The sequence below is a fragment of the Narcine bancroftii genome, chromosome 1 (assembly GCF_036971445.1).
Source record: "Narcine bancroftii isolate sNarBan1 chromosome 1, sNarBan1.hap1, whole genome shotgun sequence".
Classification (NCBI taxonomy): Eukaryota; Metazoa; Chordata; class Chondrichthyes; order Torpediniformes; family Narcinidae; genus Narcine; species Narcine bancroftii.
In genome coordinates, this window is record NC_091469.1 from 27,318,774 (window position 1) to 27,333,047 (window position 14,274).

Genomic DNA, 14,274 nt, shown 5'->3' on the forward strand with positions numbered 1-14,274 from the left:
TTAGAAACTCTTAAATTTAGACATATAGCACACAGTAACAGTATGTTTTGAATGGTGGGAGGAAACCAGAAGCCTCAGGGAGAAGGTACAAATTCCTTACAGCCAACACAAGATTCAAACCCCAGTCCCAATCGCTGGTGCTGTAAAGGCATTGCACTAACTGCTAGGCCAAACGTGCCACTCAAATTGTGGTTTTCTGTCCATTGATTTTTTGTCAGTTGAACAAGTTATTTTGAAAAAAAATAGCTCACTGCCTTTGAATAATCAGATATTCTACTGTAATTGGTCAAGTCTGACAATCTGAAAATTAGAATCAGACCTCCCGGGGATAAAGTTAAGAAATTTATAATATTACACCTTTGTAATATGACAAAATAATCTTGAATCTATATGTAGCAGAAGAACTTCCTAGAAATAGCAGCCAATACCAAACAAATCAATAATTCTGATGTTTATAAATGTGGTTAACAAAAATAAAATCTATTGTGGAATATCCAGCAAGGAATGGGGTATCAGAAACCACCCTGGGTGACCTACTCCTGTTCCAATGTTCTTGCACTTTCAATGCATGTTCCAAAAAGTGTTGTTAGCTTGTGGCAATTGTTTAATTGACATACACGGAAAAACACAAATAATTTGTAAACACGTTTTGAATCAAAGAATGATGTTTTTTTTATTTTTATATAAATCACAAAGGTAAATATCAATGGGAGGTTAAAAAAGTTATCAATCGATTTGTAATTAATTCATTTGCTTTGAACCTGATAATATTGGCAGTTTCACTGTTAATGTTTACACGGTGATTGCATAAATATATCTGCAAAAGTGGTCCTTATTTATATTGAATATCTAAGGAAGTGTTTTTTTTAAACATTCAACAGAGCTCATAATGCATGTGTTCCACAAGTATTATTTATTAACATGTTAAATCTTTCATTGCATTTATTTCACAATATAATATAGGTGAATAAGACCTAGTATTACAATCTTGGAAGCTACATTAGAGAATGTTAAAATGCAGACTGTTGCAAATGAAATGAGTGGGAAAACTCCACCCATCTCTTCCCATTCAGTCATCTGAAGAATTCTATCTCTGTACAGGGAGGCCCTGTTTCTATATGGAAACAGTGAAGGAGGAAGGAATTTCAAGGCACTTCTGGTGAAAGATTATCATTGGGGAAAGCTCCAAGGAATTTATTTATGGAATATAAATCCACGATTCAAGTTTTCATTTAACAACCTTGAAGAGTGACAACTGAATACTTTCAACCATGCTCCATTCAAAACTATTGCTAGCCCCAACTAGCGCCAGTATGGAATGCAAACCTTATGGTGGTCCCCACAGTCTTGTTCTGACCCCCAACCATCTTTACTCTCTCCTTCTTAGTTCCTGCGCTGGACCAGATAGAGCCCATTAATTCACTCTGTTCCTGTGAATGAGTGAAACTGGATTAAAGCTTAACAGGACAAAATCAGGTTCTGCAAACTAGGCTGGAGAACAAAGGAGCAGGTGAGGACTGAAATATCTGTAGGAGAGTAGCATTTATTAATATAAAACTCATCCTGGCACAAGGTACAACTACAACATTAATTGCTCAAGACCGAGTTACATTAAAACTATTATGCTCTGTAGTGGTGAATTATTTCCATAGTTATAGTTATCGGTACCACCATGTTACACTACAGGTGCACACATTGCACAATACTGCCTTGAGCACTTAGTGCATTGAGCAGTATAATATTTACATAGCTTCAAACCTAAAAAGCACTAACTGACATAATTTAGGGAAACCACATCTTCTTTGAAAAATAGCTTGCCAGGTTAAAGAAAAAAAAACTTGTATTAGGGTCCCTTCTGTCATTTAAGAGAAGGTTGGTTGTGTACATGGATGTGAGGGGTTGGAGGGTTATGGGTGGAGAGCAGGAGGGGGAAGCTAGTGGAGTTGTTCAAGTGAACCGGCGTGGACTTGAAGGGCTGACATGGCCTGTTTCCACGCCGTAAACTGTTATATGGTTATAGTTTGATGATTGTACCTAATTCATGAAACATAGAAATCAACTAAACTAAATACATACGATTCAGAGGAGACACTGTCAAGATTTTCATTCCTGGTGCATTATTTAATGGAAATACAGAGCCAATAATTGCCACTGCACTTTATAAATTGCAGGAATGGACATGCACAGCGTCATTTTACCGATACCCAGCAAGTCAAAGGGTTACAGGCCAATTAAGAATTGCCCAAACATATGATCACCAAATTAACCATTTAAGAAGCTTTCCCCTGTAACCTTTAAAACAAATCAAATATTACAGTATAGTAGCTGCTTTGTGTTTCCAATTGTTCCATTCATTGAGCACTGGTTCACATTTTCATCTAGCACAAACAGTGGGATTGGTTCAGTGTAAAACTGGACCACACTGAGCAATGCATTACAGAGAACTGCTATATTTCCATATTATGCTTGACTCATGCACCACCTAGTATTAAAAAAAATATTGTTTTAGCTACTAGGAATATTCTCATTCCTAAAATTCCAAAGAAACTTTAAACGAGGGAATTCTTATACAAGCCATCTGAATAACTGTAACTATGGTTATAAATGAGAATGCACCATCAAATATTAAAGTATACTTTGGCACAAAAGACACATAATACAGACTGGGTACTAGGCAGGACCAAATATTTTTAACAAAAAGATATTACATATTAACGAGGCAGTTCACTTAACCCAAAAAAGATATCGGTCCACATGTAGCCAACAACCATGATATGTTCTCTAAGATCATACCCAGACATTATAAATCAACTTGTCAGTACTTTTTAAATCATTACTTTGAGACACAAAAAATGAGACTATATTAAATAGTTCATCTTTATTTTTGCTGACAAATTTACATATTCCCAAAGTCTTATTTCCATTTATAAACTAATACAGTCATGAATAGGAGGAGCTCAATCGGCAGGCAATTAAGAGTTAATATTGTCAGCTAAAGCTTCAAACAATGAACTATTTTTTTTCAGGAGGTCTTAAATGGTAGAAAAATCGAGAATATTTCACTAAAGTGAACTCAATTGCTAACACTAAATCAATATTTATAAACTACGTGTTGATGAAAATGTTATACATTTATATAGAGAGGTTGGAGAGCCATATATTAGAAGTAAAACAATTGGCTCAAATTGTGTAACTTCTAAAACTACAAGGAAATAAAGTAGGCACTTCTCAAATCTTGTTACTGGCTTACAAAGTTTATGGGTCCCAAATGAACAGCCTCTACAGGACCCCACACTACTGGGAAAACTTGCCATAAAGTGAAAGCGCTTCCAGTCTTTAAAATGTTTTGCTTTATTCAGTGGGTATTGAAAAGGAAACAATTGACAGTATGATTCTCTGCCCGCTATGTGAAAGTCCATCTGAAGCATGCTAATAGTTGAATAAAATAAGTTTATTATGTTTTTACAAAGCCTCAACTTCTACAGCTAAATGCAAGTTTAGCAGGTAATACAACAAGTACTTAGAACTTCAACCCGTTACTAAAGGTAAATCACACTAGGTTCTATTAAAACAGAAATATTTGTCAACAATCTCTCACATTAGTTTGTGAATTGGTCCTGCTGCTATTTAGTGTTTAGTCTTCAGGGATCCATGTGCTGGGTGGCTTCAATATCCTGGCTATCTTGCAAAGGATAGCTTCACCCATGGGCCTCCAGTTACACCATTGAATGATCATTGTGTATCCCGCTCAAGATGGTATGGTTGAGGGAGGAGGCGGAACGATCCGAGCCTTCAGCTGCACCATTGCTGCCCTCGTTCCGCTGGCAGCACAGAATCTGCTTGAAGGTGGCACTCATTTCTTTGTCACGGTAGGAGTAGATGATGGGGTTCATTGCAGAGTTGAATTCGGCCAGCAAGAGGAAGAATTTCTCATAAGTCAGGACGTTGCAGTCAGGGCAAAACACGTCAAGCAACAGCAAAACGAGTCCTGGAGTCCAGCAGATGATAAATGCCCCTGAACAGAAGGGAAAACAAAGATTTAGTATTTCACAAAGAATTACAGATTTGCTACTCAGCCCAATTGGTTGACACCAACATTAATACTTCACACTTCACTCCTCTCACCCAATCTTCTGACACTCGAACATCCCTTTTAACGTTTGCAAAGGAAGTTATGAGGTATACATTTATATAGAGAGGTTGGAGAGCCATATATTAGAAGTAAAACAATTGGCTCAAATTGTGTAACTTCTAAAACTACAAGGAAATAAAGTAGGCACTTCTCAAATCTTGTTACTGGCTTACAAAATTTATGGCTCCCAAATGAACAGCCTCTACAGGAAGTTCACTGAGAGGGAACTTTTCAGGAACTGTGGTTCCTTCATTTGACCAAATACACTCATTGTGTGGCACATGGTATATTCGTTCATGTGTTTGTGATAAGGCTTATCCATACATAAAGCCAAAAGAAGTGGGGGGAGGGGGTGGTGAAGGTGGGTTGGAGAAACCAATCACTACTGATGCTGTGGTAACATAGTAAATTACTCCAAACCTCTATATCAAATCAGTTCATTCAACCTGATATGTTAACCATGTTTCCATCTCTACAGTTTGGGGACTGCAGAATATTGGTGTGTTGCAAGGCTGGTGTCCCAGAGGCCAGGATTAATATTCCAGAGGAAAGCCTTCTAATTCCACAAAGACAATTGGAGAATACACATTATATTATTTAAATAATGTAATATTAAAAACTCATTATGGAGGATGAATTCCATCAAGAAAGGATATCTGCCATTGTTACACTCTGGTTTCATTAAACTACATTGCCATGGACATCTGGAATTTAATCTCAATTTCCTTCTAAGTGCTTAGCAAACTATTCAGATCAAGGGTAATTATGGATAGAATTGGGATTTACCTGTGTGATGTTCCAGCCTGCATTGCAAAATGAAGGAATGCCCATTTCAAGGATAACTGATCTATTTTCCACCCCAGTAGTTAAAAACAAAGTTGCTCAGGGAATCACGCAATTTGATATTTTTAAAGGACAACATTTATGCCAGAAATACAAGCACAATCTATGAAAAGTGCCAGGTCAAATTTCCAGAATGTCACAGATTACCCAGAAGAATATTAATATGAACATACGAAATAGCAACAGGTGCACTCAATGCATTATTGGCTCCTTGAGTCTGCTGCACTGTTCACAAGATTGTGGTTGAACCAATCATTACTTCAACTCCACATTCTGCTCTATCCCTCGTAATGTCTTTTATTTGATATCTCCATCTTAACATATTCAAAGAATCAAACTTCCATGATCCTTTAAGGAATCATAACTCTCTCAGAGAAAATATTTTGCCTCATTTCATTCTGAAATGGACAACTCTGCTTTAAAAACCATGACCCCTAGTTCTAGACTCTCCTACAGAAGGAAGCATCTTCTCCACATCCACCTTATCAATATCCCTTAAGATCTTATATTTTCAATCAGGTCTTCTCCCAATTCTGGACTCCCTTGGTACAATCTGTTCCCTCTCAACATCACAAGTATTCAACCACTAAACATCTTGGAACTGCTTTCAAAACATTTAAGAATGCAAGTACTGTACATGATAATCTGGATGTGAATTCACCAGTGCCTTATTTAACAGAACCATAACTTCACTATATTTGTATTCAATTCCCCAAAGAATAAATAATAACTCTTAAACTTTCTGAATTGCCTTCAGTCCCAACATTCCAGCCTTTTACAAATCTTGCAGTAGGACACTAAAGACCCTGTATTTCTGCAAACCCTCAACATTTAGGTGCCACGATTCTTTATTTTTCCAGTTCAAAATAGAGAATTAAATATTATACAGTCTTCAAGATTTTCACCCACTCACTTCACTTATCTATATTGCATTGTAAGACACAAGGAGGTGACAATTTCAGTATGCTCATCCAGGCCATTTACACCAACTCCTAATCTACTGTTGCTTCCTCAGTCATTTCGGAGAGTGGGGATTGTTCGTTGGTGCATTACGACAAACTGACACCTGATTAGGTATTCCGATTCAGGTAATTAAATAAATTGAAAATTATACAGCCAGGTTCACTTATAAAGACCTTGCAACTTAAACGATTATTGGCTTTTAACTGGTTCACGATTCTCCTTCAGAGAAATCTGCCTTCCTCTCTGGTCTGACTGAGCCCACGCACAACTCCTGCCTCTGAGCCATCCTCTGAATTGGCTCATCCATCATTGTAGTTCAAGGGTTGCATGCATCACTGCAGTCAACGAGACCCACGCACAACAAAAAACAAAAGCTAACTTTGGAACAAAATATGTTTCTCTGGAACTTTTACTGTGCCTTGGGAGGAACATCAAAGCCTATATTTCCAGTTGCATAAATAAGAAGACGTCAGAATCCAGCTGCATATTTGAGCAACCTTGAGCTGATGCTTTGTACAAAATGGTTGTACGATGATCATAATCACATAACTGGTCAATTGAAGCCCATGCAGTTTCCTCGATGGGTGGTAGGAGCACCAGAAGCATTGCTATTGTTGCAATACAGTCAACTGCACCCTCTTTTTTTCTTCAAGTGTGCATCAATCCCAGGTACCTAAAAAGGCAACTGCTTAGATCACACACTAGCCTCAGTTTTGCACTCTATCTTGGGCTCCTCCACACCTCATTTCCAAAACTATTCAAGTGTAGCGGCACTGAAAGAACACACACAGCCAGACAGGTTGAGCTCAGTGAGCAGACTAGTTTATTGCAGGCTGCTGGGCTGCACTTATACTCCCACCCCGGACCTGGCTGAGAACTGTGGTGGAGAGCGCTGACGTCACCTGGGCGTCACGTGGTCCCCCAGGGTGGGCTTCTGAGCCCCGTGCTGGAAGGAAGGGAAACCCCCGATGGCACAATTTTGGCCGGCTGCCCTGCCACGTAGCTTACAAGTGGGGCCGGTTCGCCTGCCTCGCGGTGAGTTGCCACACAACCCCCCCCCCCCCCCCAGAACTGGCACCAATGTCCTTTTTCGCCGGGCGGCCTCGCTTCTTGGGCTGGAATACGACCACGGGCTCGGTGGGATCGAGGTGCGCTGGCTTCAGCCTGTCCATGGCTGACAATATCCAGCGTGAATGTAGAGCCAGAACGGTGTACAACCCTGTATGGCCCCTCGTAAGATCACTGCAGAGGTGCCATGGTTGGGCCCTGCCGAACGAAAATGTACTCCGCGGAAAGCAGTTCGCTGGGAACGTGAGACAGGCAGGTGCCATGCCTGGGCGGCGGTGGGAGTTCGAACAAGTCCAAGCGTGCCCTGAGGTGAGGAAGTAATTCGTGTGGTGACTGATGGGGATTGTGAGGTGCGTTAACGAACTCGCCAGGTAGTTTCAGTGCCGCATCGTAGACCAGCTCAGCTGATGATGTCTGCAAATTGTCCTTGGGAGTGGAGCGGATGCCCAGGAGCACCCAAGGCAATACGTCTGCCCAGTCGAGACCGGTGAAGTGGGCCATGAGTGCCGACTTAAGGTGGCGGTGCAGATGTTTGACCAGTCCATTGGCCTGTGGATGGTAGGCCGTGGTGCCGTGTAGCTGGATCCCCAACCTGTTGGCGAGCTGTACCCAGAGTGCAGATGTGAACTGGGCGCCCCGATCACTGGTGAGGTGACCCGGGACGCCAAACCGGGCAACGCAACCACGCAACAGTGCTTGGAAGCAAGAGTCGGTGGAGGCGTCTGGCATCGGGATCACCTCGGGCCAGCGTGTGGTGCGGTCCACCACCATAAACAGGTAACGATTGCCCCAGAAAACGGATAAGGGCCCAATGATGTCCACGTGAATGTGGCTGAACCGTTCCTGGACGTGCTCGAACTCCTGTATGGGCACCCTGGTGTACCTGTGCATCTTGGATGTCTGGCAATGGGTGCATGTCCTGACCCCACCCGCAATCTGCTTCCGCAGCCCATGCCATAGGAACGGTTCTGCCACCATCCAGACTGTGGACCTGATGGATGGACATGAAAGGTCGTGGATGTGATGGAAGACTTGCCTGCACCACTGCTGGGGAACCACTGGCTGTGGGGTGCCCAAGGAGATATTGCACAGGATGGTGCCTTCGCTGCTCGGAGTTGGGAGGTCTCGGAACCGCAGGCCCGTGATGGCGGTCTTGAAGGCCCTCATCTCCTCATCAGACTTCTGGTCCCGGATGAGCTGGTCGAAGTGAAGATGGTAAAAGTCCTCCCCTCCAAAAAATGGCGGAAATGCCACACCGCTAAGTACATGCCCAGTAACTCACAGTCGAAGGCACTATACTGGTGTTCTGGCGGGTGGAGCAGGTAGCTGAAGAATGCCAGCGGCTTCCAATGTCCATTCACCTGCTGCTCCAGAACGGCACTGACGGCTGTAGCAGAAGCATTGACAAAGAGTACCATATGCAGGTCGGTGTGCAGGTGTGCGAGCATGGCGACCTTCGCAAGGGCATCCTTGGTGGCCTCGAATGCGGTGCAGGCTTCTGGGTTCCAAGCAAGCGTTTTGTGCTTGGCTGCAATGAGGGCGATTAACAGCTGTATGATGCGCGGAGCTCCCGGGATGAAGTGGTTGTAAAAGTTGACCATACCCGTGAACTCCTGCAGCCCCTTGAGACTGTCCAGGCATGGGAACTCCCTGATAGTTGTTACCTTCGCAGCAGTGGGCATGGCTCCTTCATCTGTGATGGTATGGCCCAGGAACTGCAAGGACTCTTTCCCGAACTGGCACTTGGCTGGGTTCATGGTAAGGCTGAAACCGGCCAATTGGGAGAAAAGGGCACGTAGGTGGGCCTTGTGTTGCACCCGGTCATGGCTGGCGATGAGGATGTCATCCAAATAAATAAAGATGAATTCCAAGTCCCTGCCCACAGAGTCCATGAGGTGCTGGAAGGTCTGAGCGGCGTTCTTGAGCCCAAACAGCATGCGCATGAATTCAAAGTGGGTGATGATGGCCATCTTGGCTATGTCCTCAGGGTGCAGCGGGATCTGGTGATATCCGTGCACCAGGTCAACCTTGGAGAAAACCCTCGCACTGTGCAGGTTGGCCGTAAAGTCTTGGATGTGAGGGATGGGGTAACGGTCAGGACCTATTGCCTCATTGAGCCGTTGATAGTCTCCGCAGGGATGTCAACCACTGGAGGCTTTTGGGACCAGGTGGAGTGGTGAGGTTCATGGGCTATTAGACCACTGAATGATCCCCAGCTCCAACAGGTGCGAAAACTCCTCCTTTGCCACATGAAGCTTGTCAGGCAGGAGCCAGTGTGCCTTGGCGTGAACCAGTGGGCCCTGGGTGGGTATGTGGTGAAACACCTCGTGGCGCAGCAAGGCAGCGGAGAACTGTGGCTTGAGGAGTGTCGGGAACTTGTCTAGGATTCGCTGGAACTCATTTCTGGGCGTGCTGATCGTGGCCATCTGCGGTTGCTCCAAGCGGGAGGCATTGAGGCAAACAGCTTGGAACATACAGGCGTCCACCAGGAGCCTACCTCAAATGTCCACCAGAAGCCCGTGATCGAGGAGGAAGTCTTCACCCAGGATAGGAGTCGGGAGGGACGAGATGGTGAAACTTCAAGCGAAATTCCGTTGGCTGATCTGGAAGTGGACTGTCTTGTCTCCATATGTCCGGATTGCTGATGCGTTGGCCACACGGAGGGGAGGTCCACGAGGTCGGTTCCTGGACTCAATGGCCGTGGCCGGGATGACGCTGATCTGGGCTCCAGAGTCAACGAGGAACTGCTGGCCGCTGACTGAGTCCCACAGGTAGAAGAGGCTGTGTCCTTGGCCAGCCGCCACAGCCATTAACAACAGCCGGCCTGCTCATTTCCCTGGAACAAGCAGGGCTGATGGCACTTCCGAGCCTTGGCTCCCCAGCACTGGTGGTAGAAGCAGAGGCCTGGAGCGAATGCTGTGGCCTTGGTTATGCTCTTGAGGGCCCCTGCAGGGGCTGGGTGCTCTACCACAGCGCTAGGGGTGGGCTTAGCGTGGTCGTGCCCATGCCTCATGACCTGCTGGATCTCTGAGCCCTCCAGGAATCATGTAAGCCATAGCTCTTGCGACTTCTGGGCGACCTTCCTCGGGTTTGTGAAGCTCTCCTGGACCAGCAGCGGCCGGATGTCCCCGGGCATATGGTTGAGGAAAATGCACTCGAAGAGTGGGCAGTTGGTGTGCTCACTCATAAGCACGAGCATCTCGTCCATCAGCTCCATCAGGGACCTGTTCCCCCAAGGCGTTGCGGTGCAGCATCCGAGTGGCACGCTGGTGTCTGGATAGTCCGAGGGACCCAGTAAGCACTCGCTTGATGGTCTCGTATTTGTCCTCAGTGGGTGGGTGCTGAACAAGGTGCAGCACACATCTGGCGGTGGCCTGGTCTACGGCATCGACAACATGGTAGAATTTGGTCGTGTTGGACGAAATCTGGTGGAGGTGAAACTGAGCCTCCGCGTGGCCGAACCAGGTCTCCAGCTCCTGAACCCAGAATTCATGCAGTTTCACAGCTATAGCGCTGATCCCAGACTCACTCATGATGGGTTTAAAGACATTTGAACCAGTTAGGTTCACTAATTATAGTGGCAGCTACACTCTCGAATGTGTCTCCCAACTGTCAATGGGAAAATGAGCAGGTAGACAGTGGTGGATGGGCAAATGCAACTGGGGCTCCTGGTCTTTCCTTTGATTGTGTTATCTATATGTTACCATACATAAACCCTTCAGCTCATCCAAACCTCTTGAGATCTCCTTGGAGGAGATGATATAAAAAATAATCTGGTTCATTTGAACGAAAGTGCAACTGGGCTGCATATATACTTCCAGCCCGGACCAGCTGAGAACCGCGATGGAGGGCGCTGACGTCACCCGGGCGTCACGTGGTCCCCCAATGCAGGCTTCTGAGGCCCATCCGTGCTGGAAGGAAGGGAAATCCCTGACAGCGCTATTTTGGCCGGCCGCCCCGCCGCATGGCTTACAAGTGGGGCCGGTTCACCTGCCTCGTGGTAAGTTGCCACACTAGCCTCATATCTTTCACCTTTCATAAACCAAAGGTCATCAAATCCTCTTGTCTTCCTGCTCCAACTAGAAAACAGTTTCATTCAACCCACAGTCCTGTGCTCCCTGACCTAGACCGGCCCCCATTGAATCATTATCAAAGTCTAAAACTCTCACTCCAAGGTCTAATTCATTTAATTTTTTTTTCAGGCAAATGCTAGCTCCTTTGTGACAAAGTGGAGATTACCTGGAACCCTTCCAGGACTGTAGGTGAGTGGCAGAGCCATTGGTGAAGGTGATTGGCACATATGCAAACATATGATCTGGATATAAATATAGAAAAAGGAATGCAGGAATGTTGTATTGTCACAGATTTCATAGACTGGTCTTCTATGTTACAAGGATAATAAGCCAGCCCCAACAGCCTTCAGACCACAGGTGAAAAGCCATCAGCCATATTCCCAATTTCAAGAGCACGATCATTGAGGATAAATGTACCTGAACCACTACACAGCAATCCCCCTAAATCAGTGGAGATTTTGTCGGGCAAAAAATGGTAAACCCCTCCCAAAATAGCTAGGCATTGCAATGGGCTCTTTTCAATCACGTTAGCAATGGGTGGACTGGAAGAGAAATTTCTAGGCACTTTCTTTCAAATGAACCAGATTGTTTTTTATATCATCTTCTCCAAGGAGATCTCAAGAGGTTTGGGTGAACTGAAGGGTTTATGTATGGTAACATATAGATACCACAATCAAAGGAAAGACCAAGAGCCCCAGTTGCATTTGCCCATCCACCACTGTCTACCTGCTCATTTTCCCATTGACAATTGGGAGACACATTCGAGAAGAGCTTGGTGCTCTAGAGACCAAAAGATCTTTGATAACAGTTAGCAAAAAAAAATTTTTAACCTTTGTATTCCAGTGGTTTTTTGTCTTCTCTTATTTTTTTCATTGCCTTCTCCAATATATTTTCTCTTGTCATATATCTTAGGACTTTTACTAGAATGGATCTTGGTTTTTGTTGTGGCTGTGGTTTAGGGGCTAATGTTCAGTGTGCCCTTTCTATTTCCATTCCTTCCTGTAATTCTGGTATTCCTAGGACCCTGGGGATCCATTCTTTTATAAATTATTTCATATTTTTGCCTTCTTCATCCTCCTTAAGGCCCACTATCTTTATATTGTTTCTCCTATTATAGTTTTCCATTATATCTATCTTCTGAGCTAACAGCTCCTGTGTTTCTTTAACTTTTTTATCAGATTCTTCCAATTTCTTTTTTAAGTCCTCTACTTCCATTTCTACGGCTGTTTCTCGTTCTTCCACCTTGTCCACTCTTTTTCCTATATCTGACATGATCATCTCTAATCTATTCACTTTTTCTTCTGTACCTTTTATTCTTCTTTTTATTTCACTGAATTCTTGTGTCAGCCATTCTTTTAATGTTTCCATATATTCTTTAAAGAATGTTTTATCCCTTCCCTTCATCTTCCATTTCTCTGTGTAGAGTTTGATGTTCTCCCTCCTCTTCTTTTGGGTCCACTCCAGGATCTGTGTCTTTTACCTCCGTCTCTTCTGATTTTCTTGTTGGATTGTTTATTTTATTTTGTTGGGTATTTTTGTTTCATTATTTTTATTAAAGGTGTCTTGGTGTTGGTCTTCCTCCTCTGGGTTGGTCATCTGTTGTTTCTCAGATTTCCTTTTTTTATTCTCTTCCTTCTTGTTCCTGTTATTTTGTATGTTTTCCTGTTGGGAGTCTTGCTGTGGTGTTATTCTTGTCTGTTTGAGCTGTGGAGATTTACTCCTCAGCTGGTCCCCCCTCCCGTCGGTGTTGTTTTTGTCGTGTGCATCGCGCATGCGCGAGGATTCGTGCATCTTTGTAGTCCTGAGTTTGGGGTTTCCACTAACCTCAGGGAGCGGCCTTTTCTCTCCACGGCGGGCCTCCTCGTACAGGTAAGGCCTTCACCTTTCTCTTCTGACGTCTTTCCTTCTTCTTTTCTTCCTGTTGTTTTTGGTTTTTCTTTCTTTGCCGCCATTTTCTCCACACTTTTATTTTTAATTTGTTATGGTTTCTGTGTTTGTGGCTTTGCTATTTCTTTACTTTTTTTTACTTTTCTGGAGAGGGCTGGTATTTTCTTACCGGTCACTACTCCATCATGTGACATCCTATTTTTTTCTACCCAGACATAAGCTTTGAACTCCTGAAGAAGAGGAAGGAGTTTAACGCAGCAAAATCGACCCTATGGAAAAAAGGTTATAAATTTATGTTAAAATATCCAGCGGTGCTTAAAATAGTTATCCCGGGGCAGCAAAGCAAACTTTTCTCGGATCCGGAAAAAGCACAGAAATTTGCAGAACAACTACAAAAAGCACAGAGAGATGAAGAGATGTAACAAGAACAAAAATGACAACAAACTAAATATAAAAAAGAAGAATAAAGTATAAGTAAGAACTAAGAAGTGAAAGAAAGGGAAGAAATGAAGTAAGGAGGGAATTAAGAGAGTGACCTTTGTTATATATGAAGATTAAAATCTTTTCTGGGGGGCTGGGTGGGGAAGAATAACAGTCACTGTGAAATCAGTTGACGCTTGCGAACGGATTCGCAAATCCAAATGGAGAGGGGAGATGTGGTTGCCCGACAAGGGACAAAGGGCAACTCAGAAAAGGGAGGGACTATTGGGGTTAAAGGAATTTTAGATATGAGAATAGTGGAAATATTTTATGTTATAGAAATGTTGTCTTATAATGTGTTCAAAAAAAGAAAGCAGAAATGGATAAGAAGGGAAGGTGGTGATGAGGAAACAGAAAGGAAAGATAAACAAAGTATGAAATGACTATGTTGAACTATATGACTTTAAATATTAATGAAATACATAACCAAATCAAAAGGAAGAAGCTGTTAAATTTACTGAAGAAAGAAAAAAATTGATATAGCATTCGTGCAAGAAACACATTTAACTGAAGTGGAACACAAGAAATTAAAGAGAGATTGGATAGGAAATGTAACAGCAACATCATATAATTCAAAAGCCAGAGGAGTAGCTATATTAATCAATAAAAATTTCCCAATCAAAATAGAAGACGAAATAATAGATCCAGCAGGGAGGTAGGTAATGATAAAATGTCAGATATATTCAGAATTTTGGAATTTACTCAATGTATACGCACCTAATGAAGAAGATCAAAAATTTATGCAAGATATCTTTTTGAAGATCGCAGATACGCAAGGGAATATACTAATAGGAGGGGATTTTAACCTTAATTTGGACTCAAACATGG

General features: G+C 43.4%; 1 protein-coding gene across 10 annotated transcripts in view; it reads right to left on the reverse strand.

The window, feature by feature from the left end:
* lpar1 (lysophosphatidic acid receptor 1) overlaps positions 1-14,274 on the reverse strand; it is a 233,373-nt gene that overhangs the window by 13,424 nt on the left and 205,675 nt on the right. For 8 of the 10 annotated variants that reach the window (XM_069922980.1, XM_069922971.1, XM_069922974.1 and 5 more), the window contains one exon: positions 899-4,015. The exons of 1 other annotated variant lie outside the window; for it this stretch is intronic. In XM_069922980.1, the coding sequence (XP_069779081.1) occupies positions 3,717-4,015 (299 nt within the window). In that variant the 3' untranslated portion in view covers positions 899-3,716. Of the gene's footprint in view, positions 1-898; positions 4,016-14,274 lie in introns of those variants that run through there. One more of the 10 variants, XM_069922987.1, reaches the window with a different exon arrangement.